Raw genomic sequence first — 20,174 nt, forward strand, 5'->3', positions numbered from 1 at the left:
GTTAGAACATGTTCTTTTAGTTCACAGAAGTTTCTTACTACCCACCTTCTGAAGTCTGATTCTGTCATTTCATCACACTCATTCTCCATCCAACCTTGTTCCCTTGCTGATGAGGAGTTGTGAACCCTTATAGGAGGAGAAGTGTACTGGTTTCGGGTGTTTTCATCCTTTTTGCACTGGTTTCTTCCCATCTTTATGGGTTTATCCACCTGTTGTCTTTGTAGTTGCTGGCTTTCAGATTGGGTCTCTGAGTGGACGTTCTGTTTGTTGATGATGAGGTTATTTTTGTTTCTTAGTTTTCCTTCTAACAGTCTGGCCCCTCTGCTGTAGGTCTGCTGAGGTCCACTCCAGGTCCTGCTTGCCTGGGGATCACCTGCAGCAGCTGCAGTACAGTAATGGTTGCTACCAGTTTTCTTCTTCTGCTATCTTTGTCCCAGAAGGATACCCACCAAGTGTCAGTCTGATCTCTCCTTTATGAGGTGGCTCTTTGGATATACAGGGGTCAAGGAGCTGCTTGAGGAGATAGTCTGTTTTTTATAGGAGCTCAAATGCTGAGCTGTGAGCTCCGTTGTTCATTCAGAGCTGCTGTGCAGGTACATTTAGGTCTGCTGCAGCAGAACTCATAAACCGCTTTTTGTCCCCAGGTGCTCTGTCCCAGGGATTTAGTGCTTTATTTATGAGCTTCCATTGTGCTGCTGCCTTCATTTTTTTTTTCCTTCAGAGCTGCCCTGCCCAGCAATGAGGCAGCCTAGTCACTGTCTGCCTGTAGAGGCTTTGCTGAGCTGCTGTGGGCTCCGACCAGCTACCGAGTGAGCTTCCCTGCAGTTCTGTTTATATGGGTGTTGTTAGAACTGCCTCGGCAATGGTGGCCCACCTCTGTATTGGCTGACTCTCTCTGTAATGGCAGGTTGCCTTGGCAACGGCGGGCTGCCTCAGCATTGGCTCACTGCCTACGTAGTGTAGGAGTGCCTTGGTAATGGTGGACACCCCTCCCCCACAGAGCTGAACTGTCCCGGGTTCAGCTGCGCTTGCTGTGAAACTCTCAACACAGAGAGTTTCTGATTGCTGTTCTTTTGTGAGGGTGGGACAAGCCGAGCCTGATTGCCTGGCTCCCTGCCTCAGAGCCTTTTTTTTTTTTTAAATTTTAAGTTGGTGTTCCAGTCACCTGTTGAAGAGGCTCCGGGATCTGTGTGTTTTCCCATGTGGCAACTCACTGCGCTGGCTTAAACAGTGGCACTGAGATTCGTGGCGCTGTTTTTGCCCTGGAATCTACTGTCCTGGTTCCCTGTTCAGTGCCCTTTTTAAACAGATGAATGGGCGACTTCCCGTGGCTCCAATCACCAGCCAAAAGGGCACCCGGAACAATGTATTTTCTATGGAGAACCACTGCGCCAGGGTGCTGACAAAGCAGCCGCACGGGGCAAAGCAGCGGCGCCGGCCGACACAGCCACACTGGCCAACACAGCTGTGCTGGCCGAAACAGCTGCACTGTTGACCCATGGGGCTCCTCCACCTGGGAATTTCCTAGTCTGTGGGCAATAAAAATGCGGCGTGCACTCACCCTCTGCGCTTTCACTGGGAGCTGCAATCCTGAGCTGTTCCTAAATGACCATCTTGTATCATTCCTATATTACAGTTTTAATTGCTGATCATCTCTTATGTTTTTTAAGAGACCAGGTAGCTTCAGTGTGAATAAACAAGCACTAGATGGCAAATTTTCCATTTTTTTGGGACACCTAAGATACTACATCTAATATTGAGATGGATCACATGCTTTATAATTAGTATTTCATAAATTAACTTTTTTTTTTCAACTTTTAGCTTCTTACTCAAAAAATAATAGCAATGAACTTCAGTGTAACATGTCAAGAACACAGAAAAGATTCTTATAACTTTCTGGTAACAGATATTTTAAAAAGTGGCATTTTACCTACACTATTCTAATATAAACAAACACGAGAAGTTTTTTAAGTCTTACTACAATGTGATCACATAATACACATTTTGGTAAACTGCACTATGTAGTGGACACTACTATTATTCAAGACATTCTATACAAGTAAAAATTCATTCTTTCTCTTCCCTCTGTCACAGAACTTATATTGTAAAATTCCACCCCATTAATGTAAAGGTCATGAGCAGTATTCTTACTTCCCATTGTTCATCTAGTATTGGCAATGAAGATAAAGGAAAAAAGGCTTCTATGGTTACACAGCGAAGCCTTCTGTGCAGAGATACTTACTAGAAAACTATTTCAACTTCCCTCTTTCTCATCTCCTATCAAGAAGAGGGCAGCAGGACTCAGTGTACATATTTCAGCATCAAATTATGCAAAGTAAGTGTAATGGATGACTTTGGGCCATGTACCGAACTCAAGAAGTGTTTGTCTCCAATACATGATTCTTAGCAAGTTAGATTTACATTTGTATGCAAAGTAAGCGTAATAAATACAATGAATACGTTTATGTGACTTACAATAAACTTTAAAAAGAAATAAACAACACAGTAAGCTTTTTGTCTCATTTAATCTTAGTTTAATGAAAGTTGTTAATTAAACTAAGATTAAACATTATTTTAAACATTAAACTAATGAACAACTTCCATTAAACTGTTTTTTTTTTTAAACTAAGTTTTAATTATAAAGTTGTTTAACCTTTCCTATGGCAAAGTAATATTTCATTATATGCCTATTAAAAATCTATTCAACTATTCTTGATCCATTTATATATTCTTACTCTTATACAGCACTATGTTGATTAATGTAACTTAGTAACAAGTCTGGAAATCAGGAGTGTTACTCCCAGTTTTCAATTTTTCCAAAAATTCTTTTGTTTATTATAGGTCATTTGAACTTTTATGTGAATTTTGAGAACTCATTAATTTGTACCAGAAAAACATGCAAAAATTTTCTTCAGTGATATGCTCATTTTATAGAACTGGAGAACAAGTAACACATTAATAGCGAGTCTTCTGATCTATGAACATTATATATTAATATTTCCCCATTATGTGGCTCTTTCTTTTAGTATGTTTTTCAGTGTATGAGTCTTCATTTTTTCTCATATTTATTATTTCATAATTTAATTTTATAAAATGTATCATTTTTATAAATAAATTTCCAATTTTTCACTTTTAATTTACAGAAATCCAATTGAATTTGTATGTTTATTCTGTATCCTGCCACTCTGCTAAACTTGCTACATTTCTTTGATTTCATCCATTCTTTTATAGACAATTGTATCTGCAAATAGTTTTATTTCTTCATTTTTACAGATGATCAATTTATCTTCAAATAAAAAGTTTTATTTATTTTTTAAAATACATGTTATTCTTTTTGCATTTTTATTGAACAAAGCATTCCAAATACAATGTTGAATAAAAGTGATAAAAAATACATCCTCATCTCTTCCTGATCTTACAATGAACATAGTCTTCTAATGTTGTGATTTACCTGTAGGTTTTTCAGAGATTCAGTTTTTTGGATTGACAGTTGATATGGGTTGGCTCTGTGTCTCCACCTAAACCTCATGTTGAATTATAATCCTCAGTGTTGGAGGATAGGCCTGGTGGGAGATGATTGGATCATGGGGCAGAGGTTCCCCTTGCTTTTCTCCTGATGGTGAGTTCTCACAGATCTGAGTATTTACAAGTGTGTAGCACTTTCCCCTTCCCTAGCTCTCTTCCTCCTGCTGGCCATGTAAATATGCCTGCTTCCCCTGTGCCTTCCACCATGATTGTAAGTTTCCTGAGGCTTCTTCAGAAGCAGAAGCCTGTATATCCCATAAAACCATGAGCCAATTAAACTTCTTTTCTTTATAAATTACCCAGTTTCAGGTATGTCTTTATAGCAGTGTGTGAACAAAACAAAATACAGTCTTTGTTCACAAAGACTATACTTATTCACTGCTAATGCCAGATCAGCAGTGGCATTAGATTCTCATAGGAATGTGAACCTTATTTGAAATGTGCATGCAAAAGATCTAGGTTGCACACTCCTTATGAGGATCTAACATCTGATGGTCAGAGGTGAAACAGTTTAATCCTGAAACCATCCTTCTACCCCATCCATGGAATAATTGTCTTCTATTAAATCAGTCTCTGGTGCCAAAAAGGTGGGGGCTACCACTCTAAGATATAATTTAGTATCAGTATGTCTACCTGCTTTCTTTCTAGTAGTTTAGCATACAAAATTTATTATACTTTTACTTTTAACCAATTTGTGTGTTTATTAATATAAATTTCTTGTAGGCAGCATAAGGATCTTTGTTGTACAATCTGGCTTTCTCTGCCTTTTTATTATGAAGCTGCACACCAATTTCTCTAAATGCAATGATTGACATAGCAAGGTCAGAGTATTATTGTGTTTTCTGATTGTTCCATCTTTTCTTTGTCCTCATTTTCTCTTTATCTTTTTAAAATTAATTGAATAATTGTATGAGCTCATTTTCTCTTATTTATTGATTTATTACTTTTTTATTGTATTATTATTATTTTTTATTTTATTTTATTTTTTGAGATGGAGTTTTGCTCTTGCTGTCCAGGCTGGAGTGCAATGGCACAATCCTGGCTCACCACAACCTGCGCCTCCTGGTTTCAAGTGATTCTCCTACCTCAGCCCCCCTAGATAGCTGGGATCAGGCATGTGCCACCATATCCAGCTAATTTTTTATATTTTTAGTAGAGACAGGGTTTTTCCATGTTGGTCATGCTGGTCACAAACTCCCAACCTCAGGTGATATGCCTGCCTCAGTCTTCCAAAGTGCTATGAGCCACTGCACCCAGCCCCAATTGTATCATTATTTTAGTGGTTGTTTTATTATTTATAATGCATTCCTTAGACTACCTTCAAATGATGTATCACTTCTCATTTAATATAAGAACCTTACATTATTATATCTTCTTCTCTTACAGTATTAATGCTATTGTTGTCATATAGTCATTTTACACTTATAGTAAAAACTTCACAATGTAATTTTCTGTTTTGTTTCAATTTTTAATTACCTTTAAAATCTACCAGATTTACATAATTTTAAAAGATTTTCTTGCCCATATAGTTGTCATTTCTGCTGTTCTTCATTTCTTTGTATAGACATTGTCAAATAGCATCATTTTACTTGTGTCTGAAGGATACATCTTGTACAGCACATCTGCTGCTAATAAGGTATTGTAACCATACACATGTCTGAAAATATTATTTAGTCCTAAGTCTGAAAAAATACTTTGGGCCGGGCGCGGTGGCTCACGCCTGTAATCCCAGCACTTTGGGAGGCCGAGGCGGGTGGATCACGAGGTCAAGAGATCGAGACCATCCTGGTCAAAATGGTGAAACCCCGTCTCTACTAAAAATACAAAACATTAGCTGGGCATGGTGGCACATGCCTGTAATCCCAGCTACTCAGGAGGCTGAGGCAGGAGAATTGCCTGAACCCAGGAGGCGGAGGTTGCAGTGAGCCGAGATTGCGCCATTGCACTCCAGCCTGGGTAACAAGAGCAAAGCTCTGTCTCAAAAAAAAAAAAAAAAAAAAAATACTTTGAATGTATATAGAATTCTATAAGGACAGTTCTTTTTATTCCTTACACTACCATAAAAATGCTCCACCGTCTTCTCATTTGCACCCCTGCCAATGAGAAATGTCCCATCATCCTTATTTTTATCTCTCTATATTTTTATGGATATTTTAATATTTTTCTATTTATCAATGTTTTGGGAAGTTTCTTTAAACACATGTATCTGTCATTATTCTACTGGATATTGATCTGCTTAATACTCAATGAACCCTTCACAGGTTTCTAGAGTTTTCTCTCTGTGTAACAGTCTCCTGCTTGGCACTTTGTCCTATGATTTCTTATAGCCTTGATCCTCCTTGATACTCAACTCCATCCCTTCAATCTAGGCTGGTTATCACATTTTGTTTTGTTTTGTTGAGACAGAGTTTCTCTCTTTTTGCCCAGACTGGAGTAAAATGCCATGATCTCCCACTCACTGCAACTTTTGTCTTCCTGGTTCAAGAAATTCTCCTGCCTCAGCCTCCAGAGTAGCTGGGATTATAGGCACCCACCACCATGCCCAGCTAATTTTTGTATTTTTAGTAGAGACAGGGTTTTACCATGTTGGCCAGGTTGATCTCAAACTTCTTATTTGTATTTGCCCTTTCCTATATCAGTGACTGTTTTGTTTCAATTTTTAATTACCTTTAAAATCTACCAGATTTACATAATTTTAAAAGATTTTCTTGCCCATATAGTTGTCATTTCTGCTGTTCTTCATTTCTTTGTATAGACATTGCCAAACAGCATCATTTTACTTGTGTCTGTCTAGAGAGAATCTCCTTCTAGACAGTAAGCTTGGGCAATCTTCAGGCTGTCTCATTTTTTTTAATATCATGTCTCAGAAATCACTCTTCTTTAGTGCCTGATATCAAGTGTCTTAAAAAAATTCTTTTGTCCTTCCTTTATGCCCCTCTTCCTTCTCTCCCTTCTGTCTTCCTCCTCCTTTCTGCCTCCCTCCCTCCAACCCATCTACTCTTTCTTCTCTTTCTTTTCTCTTCTTTCTTTTTGCACCTTCCTTCCTTCCCTTTCTTCATTTCTTCCTTCCCACTTCCTTTTCTTTTCTTTTTACATTCTTCCCTCCCTCACTCCCTCTTTACCTTCCTACCTCTCTTTCCTTCTTCCTTATTTGCTGTTGTTGCCTCAGGTAAGAGTAAGTCCAATCGCTGCTTTGCTACTCAACATATGGCAATGGTTTTAGTTCTTTTATCCTGATTTTAATAAAATAATTCAAATATTAGTTGACTCAGGGTTTTTTGAAATTTTAATTGCTTCTTTTAAATTTTCTAATTTCCAGATAGAAATGAGCACATTCATAACGCTAACAATTATTTACTGATATAATCAAAACCATTACAAAACAGAATAAAATATTTATGGTATGAAAATGTCATGCCCCACTGCATCATCACTCCACTGATTTCAGTCCATGTACACACTTGGGCCATGCTGCACTGCTGTCCTGATGAAGCACTTTTGCCAGAGTCCCCCATCTGAGAGCTTTTGCCAGTAGAGGATTAACACCTTGGCTCCTCTAGAGCAGCAGGTGCTTAAGATTGAGGAACCAGAGAACAATGCCATGGGTCTGGTACCGGTCCCTCAGGGTTAAGTCATGGAACTTGGAAGCGTGGAGCTGAACCTGGGTGCCTCAAAGTCATCCATAAACAAAGCCAGTCAATTGAAACCAACTTATACCATGGTCAATCCCTCAAGGGCATCAAAGAATATAAAATCAAAAAGCTTTATCCAAACAACAGAAACATCAAAAACCAAAGGACATCAGGCCTCAAAGATGAGGAAGAACTACTTCAAGTACTCTGGCAACTCATAAATCCATAATGTTTTCTTACCTCCAAATGCCTGCACTAGATCTCTAGCAATGACTCTTAATCAGGCTGAAATGGCTGAAATAACAGACTTAGAATTAAGAATCTGAATGGCAATGAAGATCAGTGTATGTTCTTGTGACAATCAGAAATTACTTTATCAGTTCAGGATAAAGTTGAAACCCAATCCAATAAATTCAAGGAATTCAGTAAAATGATACAGGAGCCGAAAGACAAACATCATCATTTTAAGACAGAACCAAACTGACACGATAAAGCTGAAAAACTCGCTACAGGAATTTAACAATACAATTGCATGTGTTAACAGCAGCACAGAGCAAGCTAAGGAAATAATCTCAGAGCTTGAAGACTACTTATCCAAATCAATTCAGTCAGACAAAATTATAGAGTGAGAAAGGATGAACAAAATTTATGAGAAATTATGCAACAGGACCAAAATGACAACACATTGGTGTCCCTGAAAGAGAGGGTGAGAGAGCAAGCAACTTGCAAACATATTTGATGATATTATCTCCAAAGTTTCCCCAGCCTCACTAGAGAGGCTGGCATTCAAAATTAGGAAATTCAGAGAACACCTGAGCGATACTATACAAGACAACCACCCCAAAGATACATAGTTATCAGATTCTCTAAGATCAACACAAAAGAAAAAAATAAAAATAAAAATAAATGTAGCTAGAAAGAAGTGGCAGTAACTTACATATGGAATCCCATCAGGCTAACAGAGTATTCTTCAGAAAAATGCCTACAAGCCAGAAAATGTGGGCCTGTACTCAGAATTTATAAACAAAAGAAATTTCAATCAAGAATTGCACAACCAGCCAAATTAAGCTTCATAAGCAAAGGAGAAATAAAATGATTTTCAGACAAGCAAATGCTAAGGAAATTTGTTACCACCAGACTTGCCTTACAGAAAGTCCTTAAGGAAGTGCTAAACATGAAAACAGGAGATCATTACCAGTCGCCACAAAAACACACTTTAGTACATTTCCATTGACACGATAAAGCAACTACACAATCAAATCAACATAATGACCAGCTAATAACACCAAAACAGGATCAAATTCATACATGTCAATACTAACCTTGAATGTAAATGGGTTAAATATCTCACTTAAAAGACACAGAGTGGCAAGTTGGATAAAGAAGCAGCACGCTACCTTATGCTGTCTTCAAGAGACTCAACACAAATGCAATGACACTCATAGGTTCAAAGTAAAGGGGTGGGAAAAATCTACCAAACAAATGGAAAACTAACAGAAAAAGCAATCATTGCTTTTCTGATTTCAGAAAAAACAAGTTTTAAAATAATAGTCTAATAGGAAAAAGAAGGAGTTCACATAGTGATAAAGCGTTTGAGTCAATGAGAACATTTAACTATTCTAAATATATATGCACAGAATACTGGAGCAACTAAATTTATGAAACAAGTTCTTAGAGACCTATGTAGAGATGCAGATAACCATACACTAAAAGTGAAGACTTCAGAACACTACTGACAGTATTAGCAGATCACTGAGGCAGAAAAATAACAAAAATATTCAGGACCTGAATTTGGCACTTGACCAAATGGGCCTGACAGACCTCTGCAGGAGAGTCAATCCAACAACAGAGTATACATTCTTCTCATCTGCACAAGCACAAAATCTATAATCAACCACATGCTCAGACATAAAACAATTCTCAAAAAATATAAGAAGCCAAAATTGTAACAACCACCTTCCTGGACCACAGTGCAATAGAAATAGAAATCAATAGTTAAGAAGATCTCAAAACCATTCAATTGCATGGGAGTTATGAAAGTCACTTCTGAATGACTTTTGAGCAAGCAATGAAATTAAGGCAGATATTAAACAATTTATTAAAAATAATAAAAAAGATACAACATACTAGTATCTCTGGGACATAGCTAAGGCCGTAAAAGAAGAAAACACAGTGTTAAATGCCCACATAAAATAGTTAGAAAGATTTTAAATTAACTAAAGAACATCACACCTAGAGGAATAAACAAATAAGAGTAAACCAACCCCAAAGCTGGCACAAGTAAAAAAAAAAAAAAAAAATCAGAGCTGAACTGAGCAAAATTGAAAGCAGAAAGCCATACAAAGATTAACAAAATCAAAATTTCATTTTTTGAAGTAATAAATCAGTTTGATAGACTATTAGCTAAAGTAAAAAAAAGAGAGATGATCCAAATACAACCAGAAATGAAAAAGGAGACATTATCACCTACCCCACAGAAATACAAAAAAATAAATAAAATTCCCTCAGAGGCTATTATGAATGGCTCTCTACATGCAAACTAGAAAACCTGGAAGAAACTGAGAAGAAATTGAAACGCTGAACATACCAAAAACAAGTTTTGAAATTAAATCAGTAATACCGACCAACAAGAAAAATCCCTAGACCAGACCAGATGGATTCACAGCCAAATTCTACCAGATGTATTGTATAAATAAGAGCTGGTACCAAACCTACTGAAACTATTTCAAAAAGCTGAGGAGGAGGAACTACTCCCTAACTTATTGGAAGCTAGCCTCATTCTGATACCAAAGCCTGGCAGACACACAATGCAAAAGAACAGTTCAGGCTAATAACTCTGATTGATATGGAGGCAAAAATCTTCAATAAAATACTAGCAAATTAAATCATGCAGCACATCAAAAAGGCAATTTACCATCATCAGGTATACTTTATTCCTGGGATGCAAGGTTGGTTCAATACATGCAAATCATAAAATGTGATTCATTGCAAAAACAGAACTAAAAACAAAAACCACATAATCATCTCAATAAATAATGAAAAGTCTTTCAGTAAAATTCAATATTGCTTCATGTTTAAAACCCTTAACAAACTAGGCTTTAAACGAACATATATCAAAATAATAAGAACTATCTATGATGAACCCAAAGACAACATCATAATGAAAGGGCAAAAACTGAAAGCATTCCCCTTGGGAGCCAGAACTAGACAAGGAAGTCAACTTTCACCACTCTTATTCAACATAGTACTGGACATTTGCGCCACAGAAATCAGCCAAGAGAAAAAAATAAAAGGCATCCAAATAGGAAAAGAGGAGTAAAATTATCTTTCTTCACAGATTACAGGATTTCATACCTAGAAAACCCCATAGCTTCTTCACAAAGGCTCCTAGATCTGATACACAGTTTCAGCAAAATTTCGGGATAAAAAAATCAAGGTACTAAAATCCTTAGCATTCCTGTACACCAACAACATCCAAGCTGAGAGCCAAATGAAGAACACCATTCCATTCACAAAAGCCAAAAATTAAGAATAGCTATTACTAAAAAGTCAGAATAGTTATAGTTAAAAAGTCAAAAATAACAGATGCTGGCAAAGTTGGAAAGAAAATGAAACACTTATATACTACCCGTGGGAAGGTAAATTTGTTCAGTCACTGTGGAAAGGAGTTTGGCAATTTATCAACGAACTTAACATAGAACTTCATTCAACCCAACAATTCCATTGTTTGGTATATACCCAAAGTAATACAAATCATTATATGGTAAAGACACATACACTCCTATGTTATTTGTAATAGTATTCACAATAGCAAAGACATGGAATCAACCTAGATACCCATCAATGACCAGCTGGATAAAGAAAATGTGGTACATACATACAATATAATACTACACAGCAATTGATAAAATGAAATCACATTCTTTAAAGTGACATGGATGGAACTGGAGGCCAATACCCTAAGTGAATTAATGCAGAAAGAGAAAACTTCATGTTCTTACTTATAATTGGGAGCTAAACACTGAATACACATGGACACCACAGATGGGAACAACAGACACTGGGGCCTATTTGAGGGTGGAGGATCAGAGGATGGTGAGAATCAAAAAAAACACCTACTGGGTACTAGGCTTATTACCTGAGTGTTGAAATAATCTGTACACCGAACACCTGTGACATGCAATTTACCCATGTAACAAACTGCACATTTACCCCCGTAACTAAAATTAAAATTTAAAAGAAAACATACAAAAACGAAAAGTGAATAAAACTCTGTAGTGATTATCACAATGTTTAACCACATAGTAAAAACAGACAGATAAAAATGTCATGCTTTTGAAAAGTAAATTACGCAAATGTTTATAAATCATCAGTGGATAACTAAATGACTCATGTCTGAGTATCAATTTTTATACACTTGTCTATTTAAATTACAAACTATTAATAGTATATCAAAGGGAAAGTGACTGAAAAAGTAGGAATCTTATTTAAATGTTATTACAACTGAAAATGACTACATATTTACTTCCAAAAATAGTGGAATTCAAAGGTGAATCTCAGAATGTTTTATATTAATAAATTTAACTATATGTTATAAAAATACTTTTATAACCTATTTTTCCATTTTCTCTGAAGTTCTGGTATATGCAAATACTGACCTGAAGAGACCTTTTGGCATTTGAATTTAATTAGAATCTACCAAACAAACAAACAAAAAAGAGTTATTTTCTTTTTGAAAGAGGTATTGACATCCACCTCTTCAAAAATTGTAAAATAATTGGATTATTTTCTTCCCTTGTAGTATAAACCATACAAATTTTCTGATTGTATAATTTAAGTTATTCCTTCAAATTTCAGTCAAGATTAAATGCTAATTTACGTGATCAAATGTTTATCAATATCACTTAGAAAAAATGGTGGCAAGAGGATCTACCAGGATAGAGTATCACCAACAAGTGAAGTATGAAACCTAACTGAAAGAGTTCCAATAATCATCCCTTATTGGAATTGTGGCAAAACTACCTAAGGAATAAAATACCTAAGGAATAAAAATGTCTGAATTTAGAATTAATATAGACTGACTTCACCTCTCATTATTATTGAAGACTCTCAGATTATTCTTAAAAATCATCATTGCTGTGACAGGGTTTTTGGTCAAAATGACCTGCCTCATAGGCTTTCCATTCAAAATTTATTTTTCTTGCAGTCCTGAAATCATAGCACATCATTTTCCCTGGTGAAGCTTACCTTTGTGGATCTTTCTTTAACATTTACATTGTTTACAGATCCTGAAAAGTCAGCAAAGGTAGCCAGCATCAAGCCTTTTTAGTAAAATAGGATTTCTGTCTGTATTTTATTTCAAGATGTTCAAAACCATCTTTAATTTTGCTCAGATTATCTGTGTCTTCATCGGATCTCTTCTTTAAGGTTTTAAATATCTTAAATGAAGAAAAGTAACTAATCCTTATCTGATCTAAACCAATATGTAAATTTCAGACCATTTGTTTTCTTACAACTACCGCAAACATACCTCAAGTTATTTTAGATGGAAAAATAAAATTGATAATGTGATGCATTGGTAAGTACACTGAGACTTTGATTAAAATGCTGCCCATTTTTATGCTCAGAAACTTGATTTAACTCAAACATATGCTACAGATGACAGTTTTCTATACATTCAATAGGAGTTCTTGGTCAGAATAATCAAAATTTGACTTAACATGTAGTCATAAGAAGCATATTCGAAGATACACAAATTATCTTTGGAGGCTTGGAAAAAGAGACCAACAAACACAAATACCTGATTAATATTATATTCTATGTTAGACAGATGTTGAATTTGATAAGATATGTAGGGTTTATTTTTCTAAACGATTTGAAATAGTACCGTAGAAAGGTTAATATATACAGTTTACAAAATATTAAACATTTACAGAAGAAAAATAGAATATTGTCCTTCAACTCACGTTTCATTGCTATAATTTAAAAATTTCTATTTCATCTTGTACTTATATTCATATCATTCTCAAAGGTAGCTCTGGAGTTTTTGGTACCTGCAAATCCAACTCAAAAGACCTGGTTTTTTGGTGATCTTTTCAGTTTCTTTAAAACACATTTGCTCAGAGAGCAGGGTGCCTAGATATTGTGGGCTTCTGGGTAGAACACCACGTCATATTGATAAATTCATCCTAACATAGGTAGAATAAGCTTTCCCCAAAGAAACTATCATTTTTCCTAGTTTTGGTTTAAATAATAGTAAACTATGTAACATAGAAACCTAGGATAAATTAGCAAAAAAAAAAAAGTAAAATTGAGTGTTCCATTATATTATTTGTCACTCTAAAATAGGGGGTGGTAAAAAGACTAATATTATTTCGCTTTAGTTTTATAAAAGTGTAGTTTGAGAACCACGTTCCTGAGAAAGTAGTCCTTTATCATTTTCAAAGTTGGTTTTCCCCATGGCTGAAGCAGAGATGATTATTATTTTAAACAAGTGCCTGGTGCAGGTCCCACTATCCTCCATGAGATTTTATTGCATGCTCTCTTTCAGTGACAATACTTTATCAATGGTTTCAACTTTCAGAAGCAGATTTTCTATCCTAAAGCTCTCATTTGGTCTCCAAAATAATTATTTCTCTCCATTTCTAGGTTATATTTGCATATTATTGATTAATTATGAAATAAAATACACTGAATGAACTATAATTCAGGAAATAATGGAATGTTTTCTAACTTGGGCTAAGAAGTCTTCTTTGAGCGAAGCTTATCAAGAACTTCTTCACCACTGTTATTTTAAGAATTCTATTTAAACATTCAAACACAATCTCCAGCAAGAGAAAAAGAAAATTGCTTCTCCATAACCTCAGATGCTGCCTCTTTTCTTTTGTTCTGTTTGTTTGTCTAAGCACAGAAAAATACAACTGGGCAAAATGGCCTAAAATATGGTAACTGGAGTCAGATAGCAAGGGTTAAAGTCCAGCTTTATGACTTTCAAGTCTGTGATTCTAAGAAAATTAATTACCCTCCTCATATTTCAGTCTTCTTATCTATGTAATCATTATACCAAAGGGATACATAAATATAGCAGGATTTGAAGATGTTATGAATTTTTACATATATAAATATTCAACATGCTAACTGGCAAAAAGCAAGTTCTTAATCAATGCCACTCTATGATTATATCAAATATTTATTCATTTGACAGTATTTATTGAGTAACTACTTGCTCCATGATAGGGGTAGAATCATGAGTAAAACAGACATACTCCTCTCCACTTGGAAGTTCACTGATATACAGACAAAATCAACACAGATATTAATATATGGTTACAAGATTCAATAAGAATTTTTTTCAAAAATAGAGAGCAGTTACTATAAGTACACAAAACACAGGAGATGAATTTGTTTGGGTGATCAAGAACTCCTTTCCTAGGAAAGGTACAGCATGCTTATGTATGATGTCTCTATGATGAATAGGGCTGAACTCAGGAAGGGAGCTGTTAAGGAAAGGATATTCTCTATGCAAAGAGGGGAATCAACTTTGTGAGGTCCTAAGGCAGTGAAAACTTCTAGAGAAGGATATTAAGTCTGGAAAACAGAGGGTAAGGGGAAGGTTGGTAAGTGAAAGGCCTACATAGCAAACAAAGGACAGGTCATTGACAACCAGGTCATCCACGGTATAGATTGTAATCAGTTGGTGACCATAGTATAAATTGTGATCAGTGAGTGGTGCAAATCCTTTGGTGGGGAAAAAGGAGAATGAGGGAGTGAGGGATGTAGAAAAATAAGTCAGCATTCTTACTTTGTAATTTTATTGGCTTCAGTGTAGAGAATGAACTTGAGGAGGCAAAGATAATGAGGGGAGGTGAAAATGGATGGAATTTGTAAAACCAGAGTTGAAAAAAGAGAGTAGCTTAGATTGGGTACAGACAATGGCTATGAAGAGAAGTAGGACATGTACAGGGAAGATTTTCTAAGCAAAAACAGCAATTCTTAGAAGAATATTTAAAATGAGGAGAAAGAAGATATTGACCAATGTGATCCTGGAATTCTGACTTACACAAACTAATTTGTAGAAAGCTATTCTCTGAAACAGAGTAGAAGGAAATTGAGCAAGACAGAATAAGATTTAGAGCTCAATTCTGTACATGTTATATTTGAATGGACTCTATGACATTCATCAAAGAGGTCAAGTAGAGGAGTGGCTGTGTAAGACTACAGTTCAGGAGAGGGGAGGGCTAGATTTAGAGATACAAATCTGGAAATACAGTTTATGGATAGTAGTTAAAACCATGGGATAAAATGACTGCACTCTGTAAGAATTCAGAATCTTAAAAAGCAAGCAGTTAAAACATGACATGTCTTCTCCCACTCACATCGCTATAAAATGCAAGAATATAAATATTGCTCTTTGGTGTTTTAGTTTACTACATATGGAATCTTGGGCAAAAATATCCACAGCAAAAATATACAGTTATCTGAATATCCAGGAAATCATATACTTTCTAATGTATATTTAGATAGGGAAGTCGAGAAATCAATGATGAATCAATCAGTGAACTATTACAGAAAAAGTATTGTTTATGTGGTCAAGGCAGTAGAGCACTGAGATTCATTTAGGGTGGGATGCAAGTAATGGGTGTTTAGTAAGGTGAGATAGGATGAAGGTTGGGATTCAACCCTAAATTGCTTTACCACTATATTCCCACTACCTTTATGTTTCAAGCCTATGATAATTTGACCTTTCCAGAATTCTGAGATTGTGAGCAGCTTTGCCCTAAATGTCCTCCACTTGCTGTTCTAACCAGTTTACTCAACTGAGCTAGTCATACTTGTCTAAAGCAATGTTCTAACTGGTGTGAAACCAAATGAATAAAGAGGAGATCAATAAAATGAATAAATATAACATCAGAGAAAGGGCCAACTCACGTTTTATATGTAAGGATTAATTCAGCAGAAAAGACAGAATTTATAAAACACAATGCTCATTATTAAACATGACATCATTGTTTGGTGATATAATAATAACCTAAGTGTCAAAAATTATCACACACGGTTCATATAGTTTATGTATTCAGTGATCATCATAAGCACTATGCAGCTTTTCTGGATGTGCTGTCATGGAAAAAAAATAAATCCACATTACTCATTATTTTGCATACATTTTTAAAAGATAATAAAATTTCCATTCAGTTTCTTACTTTAGAAATGCTATCTTTTCTGTGCAGTGACTCCTACTTTTACTGCATATTAAAATATTATATACTGATAATGATTAATTGCTAGTTTTACTAGTGTGGTTTTCAATCAATCATGAGTACAGAACCAATTCTCTATGAAAGTTTAAGAACACATAAATCCATCAAATACATACAGTATTAACTGATTTGTCTAGTAAAATCTAGACTAAAAATAAAATTGAACCTCATTTTCAATAGTTTACCCTTGCCAAATCTCATAAGACAATTTGATTCCAATACTAAAGATGATTTTGGTTGTTACATGGGTTAATTTAGGAATTTTTATCACTCACAACCCTTTGTGAATAAAAATAAAGTATTTTCAAAAGCAAGAAACTTGTTAAGTCTCATGTTTTATTCCTAACTATAGGTTCTGTTATTAATTTTATATTTGTTAATTTATTAAAATTTCTTAAGTCACTACTCCATTAATATTTTCAAAACTCCAACTTACATGAAAGTATTTACAAACTACTAATGCTGAATATATCCTGTTCACTTTAAAATGTATTTGGTATAAACCAAACTTTAAGAAAATATGAAACATTAATATTTCTAGGAGCTTTTTCAAAGACTTAAAAAATTTACAAACACACATAATATATGTGTTTCTTTCTGAGCTGATGGAATCTCAAAACTATCAGTTAGAATAAAATAATAATTAGTAAATACTTAACCTGGTTTGCTTTTAAGTATATAAGGTGAATTGCTTAATGTTTCTGGATAACTCCCCCCTATAAAGTGTTTATATTTATTCAACAAAAGGGTATAAAAATTTCAATACATTTGATTTTTTAAATTCTAAAATTATAGGTAACTAGCATATTAAATAACTTTTAATAACATTTAATAACTTCATAGTATTCATGATACCCAAAGTTATAATTTTTTTCATAAAAGAACTCACTTAATGGGATAATAGATAAACTTATATTTAGGTCTCCTACATAGAGAAAAACCATTGACATACTTGATGATTGCAGATTATACTTCTCCCTCATTAAAATAATATTACATTATAGTACATGCCTTAATGTGACATTAGAATATATTCAATCTCTTAAAATTAAAATTAAAATATATATGATGCATATCATTGAAAATTTTTAAGAGCAATTTTTAATCTGTAACTTTACATATGTCATAATTAGGGAGCACAGATATATACACTCACACATATATACACATATATGTTATACATACATAATTTTATATATTCTTTTTGCTACTTAATCAAATCTATAAGAAACTGATTCAATCAATCAAAAGTTTAAAAAGATGCTTCTGTTACTGATTTGTTATTAATTAAAATTTCTTAATATATTCATTATAATTTTCCTTTATTTCTCCTGTACTTCTTTAATAATGTATTCTGATATCACATGAATCTAAATGCAAATCCTTTCATATCCTGACTATATTCCAAAACTAGTAATGATGTGGTTTAGAATAGTAATGAATTAATTCTCTAAAAATGTAAAACTTGGGAGTTTTATGTCTATGAAGGATTTTCTATAAGTCTTCAATGTAGCAGAACTCTACACAAAGAAGCATATTATTAGAAATAAACTAGAAATACATATTGAGCTGCTTAAGAAGGAGACAGAATTTCAATACTGAGCCAGCAAATCACGACAGCTAAATGCAAAGGGGCTCCATAACAGTTTAATTCAAAAGTGAACACAAAGTAGAAGGACCAAAAGAGAAGCTGGGACAGAGAATAAGACAACTGTATTTCAGGAGCAAAAAGAGGTAAAATAATGTTGCTGTCCAGTAACCTCATTTTGTCCACTTCATTACTCCTGGAATAGATTCAAATCACAGGGATCTTAGATAATATGCTAAGTCAGTTACTAGACCAATATATGAGATGCATTCTGATGATGTGTAAAGCAAATTTTCACCTTCGGGTAATGGAAAAACTCATATAATTTAATGATAGTAGATAACAGAAGAACACCACAATCTCAGGAATAGGAGAACCATTCTACCTGAAGACTTACAAAAATGCATGTATGTTCAAATGGTGACTATGACTTTGAAAACTTCCAAAAAGAAAAGTGATGTGTGTGAACCAATAGAAATTAATGAGCAAAGTTTTAATGAAATTAAAACTTGAGCAATCAAAACCAGGCTGGCATCTCTTAACCCACATTTTCAACCTGAAACATTTTAGACTTAGTAGCCACAAGAGCACACAGGGAGAAATGGGTGGAAATTGAGAGATGCTTGGAAGCCCCACGGAGACTTACTGTACCTGGGTCCACATCCTTCACCTGTTGCCTGGCTCGAGTTGTCTGGCTCCACTTTGAGCTCTTGGAGGACCAGCCCTTTTTCGTGTGGTCCAGGAAAGTCCATGCCTGGCACCACCTCCTCCTCTAGGGACTCCACATAGAAGAGAGTCCTGGCTGGCTGCTGGGTGCCCTGCCCAGGAGTCCCTTGCTGCAGCCTCGTGGCCACTGGAAGCAGGGTGCCATTCAGCGGATTGAAAGAAGAGGAGGAAGAGGACGGGGAGGACGAGGAAGAGGAAGAAGAGGAAGGCTTCTTCCAAAAAGTGCTCACACCGCTTCTCTCTTGGCTTTTGAGCAGGCGGCTCTGGCTGGGTCCCCAATGCTCAAAGCTTCCACTGCCGTCCTGTTGCAGGCAGCTGCCCCCCGCCGGGCCACCGGTGGACGGTGACGGGTGGCTGAAGAGTTTCCAGCGGAGTCGCAGGATGTGCTTCACATCGAAGTCTTTTCTCCCAGAGCCTGACATGCTTTAGGCACAGAAGGCGAAAGGCTAGTAGCTCACGCGGGAGTAGGCTGGCCAGTAGGTGGGGGAGGCCAGTGGAGCCCGGGGGCGGAGGAAGAGGTGGGATGCGCCCTCTGCACCCCGAGAGCCAGAAGACGGGAAGCGGGCTGCGCGCCCGGCCAGATGAAGGCTGGAGCGCGGACGGCAAAACCGCGCGGTTCAGCAGCTAATGGGTCCGCAGGACCTGGGCGTGGGGATACCACCAGGCGGGAGCAGAGGCAGGAGTGGGACGCCAAAGGCTGAGAATCCTCGATGCCCGCGCGGGAGCCCCGTGGTTATGGCGGGGAGGGACGACCCTGAGGCTGAAGATGCGCGAGGGAGGGAGGTCTGAGCGCTCGGAAGCTCCGGAGGCAGCCGCAGCTGGATATACCTCACTGGGATGCGTTAGTGGCAGAGCCTTAAATAGGGAAGGTGGTTGCGTTCCTGTCCTCGCAGCTCAGAGTTCAGTGTCTGGAGAGCGCAGAAAGAAAGAGCCCCAAGTCTGGAGGAAGCGTACCCCCTGCCAGCTCTCTTGGTGCACCTGCGCCCCTGTCCCTGGCCTTTCCAAGGATGCCCTGATAGCCTGCCGGGTGGCGCTGAGAAAGTCAAATGCTTTCTGCAATGCCACAAGAGGTGGTTTTATATAGTCAGTTTGTAAAGAGAAAAATAGATATTCTAGCAAATATAGGGAGGCAAAAGAAAAAGCCCGCCTGTGAAGCTGTCAAGGTCCTCACAGTACAATTTTCTCTCTGCCTCAGCGCCTCCTCCTCCCCCGTAAGTGACGCAGATGTGCACTAGGGCCTATACGGAGAGATGGAAGGAGGGAGGGAAGGCTTCAATCTTCTTTATGCAAGTGAGTCTGCTGCTCTTATTGTCCCCTTGTGTGGGTCTTGTCACCTTTTTTCACTCTCCTTCCTCACTACATTACTGTGTAGCAATACAAGGAAAGAAAACAGGCGTTATCCTTTTGCATCAGTAAACACTAAGCATGAATCATGGCAGTGTAAAC

At 36.4% G+C, this 20,174-nt stretch overlaps 1 protein-coding gene across 1 annotated transcript in view; it reads right to left on the bottom strand.

Annotated features, from left to right (window-relative positions):
• Window positions 1–19,945, bottom strand: part of KLHL1 (kelch like family member 1) — a 422,085-nt gene extending 402,140 nt beyond the window's left edge. Inside the window, exon 1 of the mRNA XM_017523615.1 lies at window positions 18,654–19,945. Within this exon, the coding sequence (XP_017379104.1) occupies window positions 18,654–19,150 (497 nt within the window). The 5' untranslated portion in view covers window positions 19,151–19,945. The remainder of the gene's footprint in view (window positions 1–18,653) is intronic.
• Between the last annotated feature and the right edge of the window lie 229 nt (window positions 19,946–20,174).

The sequence above is a fragment of the Cebus imitator genome, unplaced genomic scaffold (assembly GCF_001604975.1).
Source record: "Cebus imitator isolate Cc_AM_T3 unplaced genomic scaffold, Cebus_imitator-1.0 Scaffold29, whole genome shotgun sequence".
NCBI classification, from domain to species: Eukaryota; Metazoa; Chordata; class Mammalia; order Primates; family Cebidae; genus Cebus; species Cebus imitator.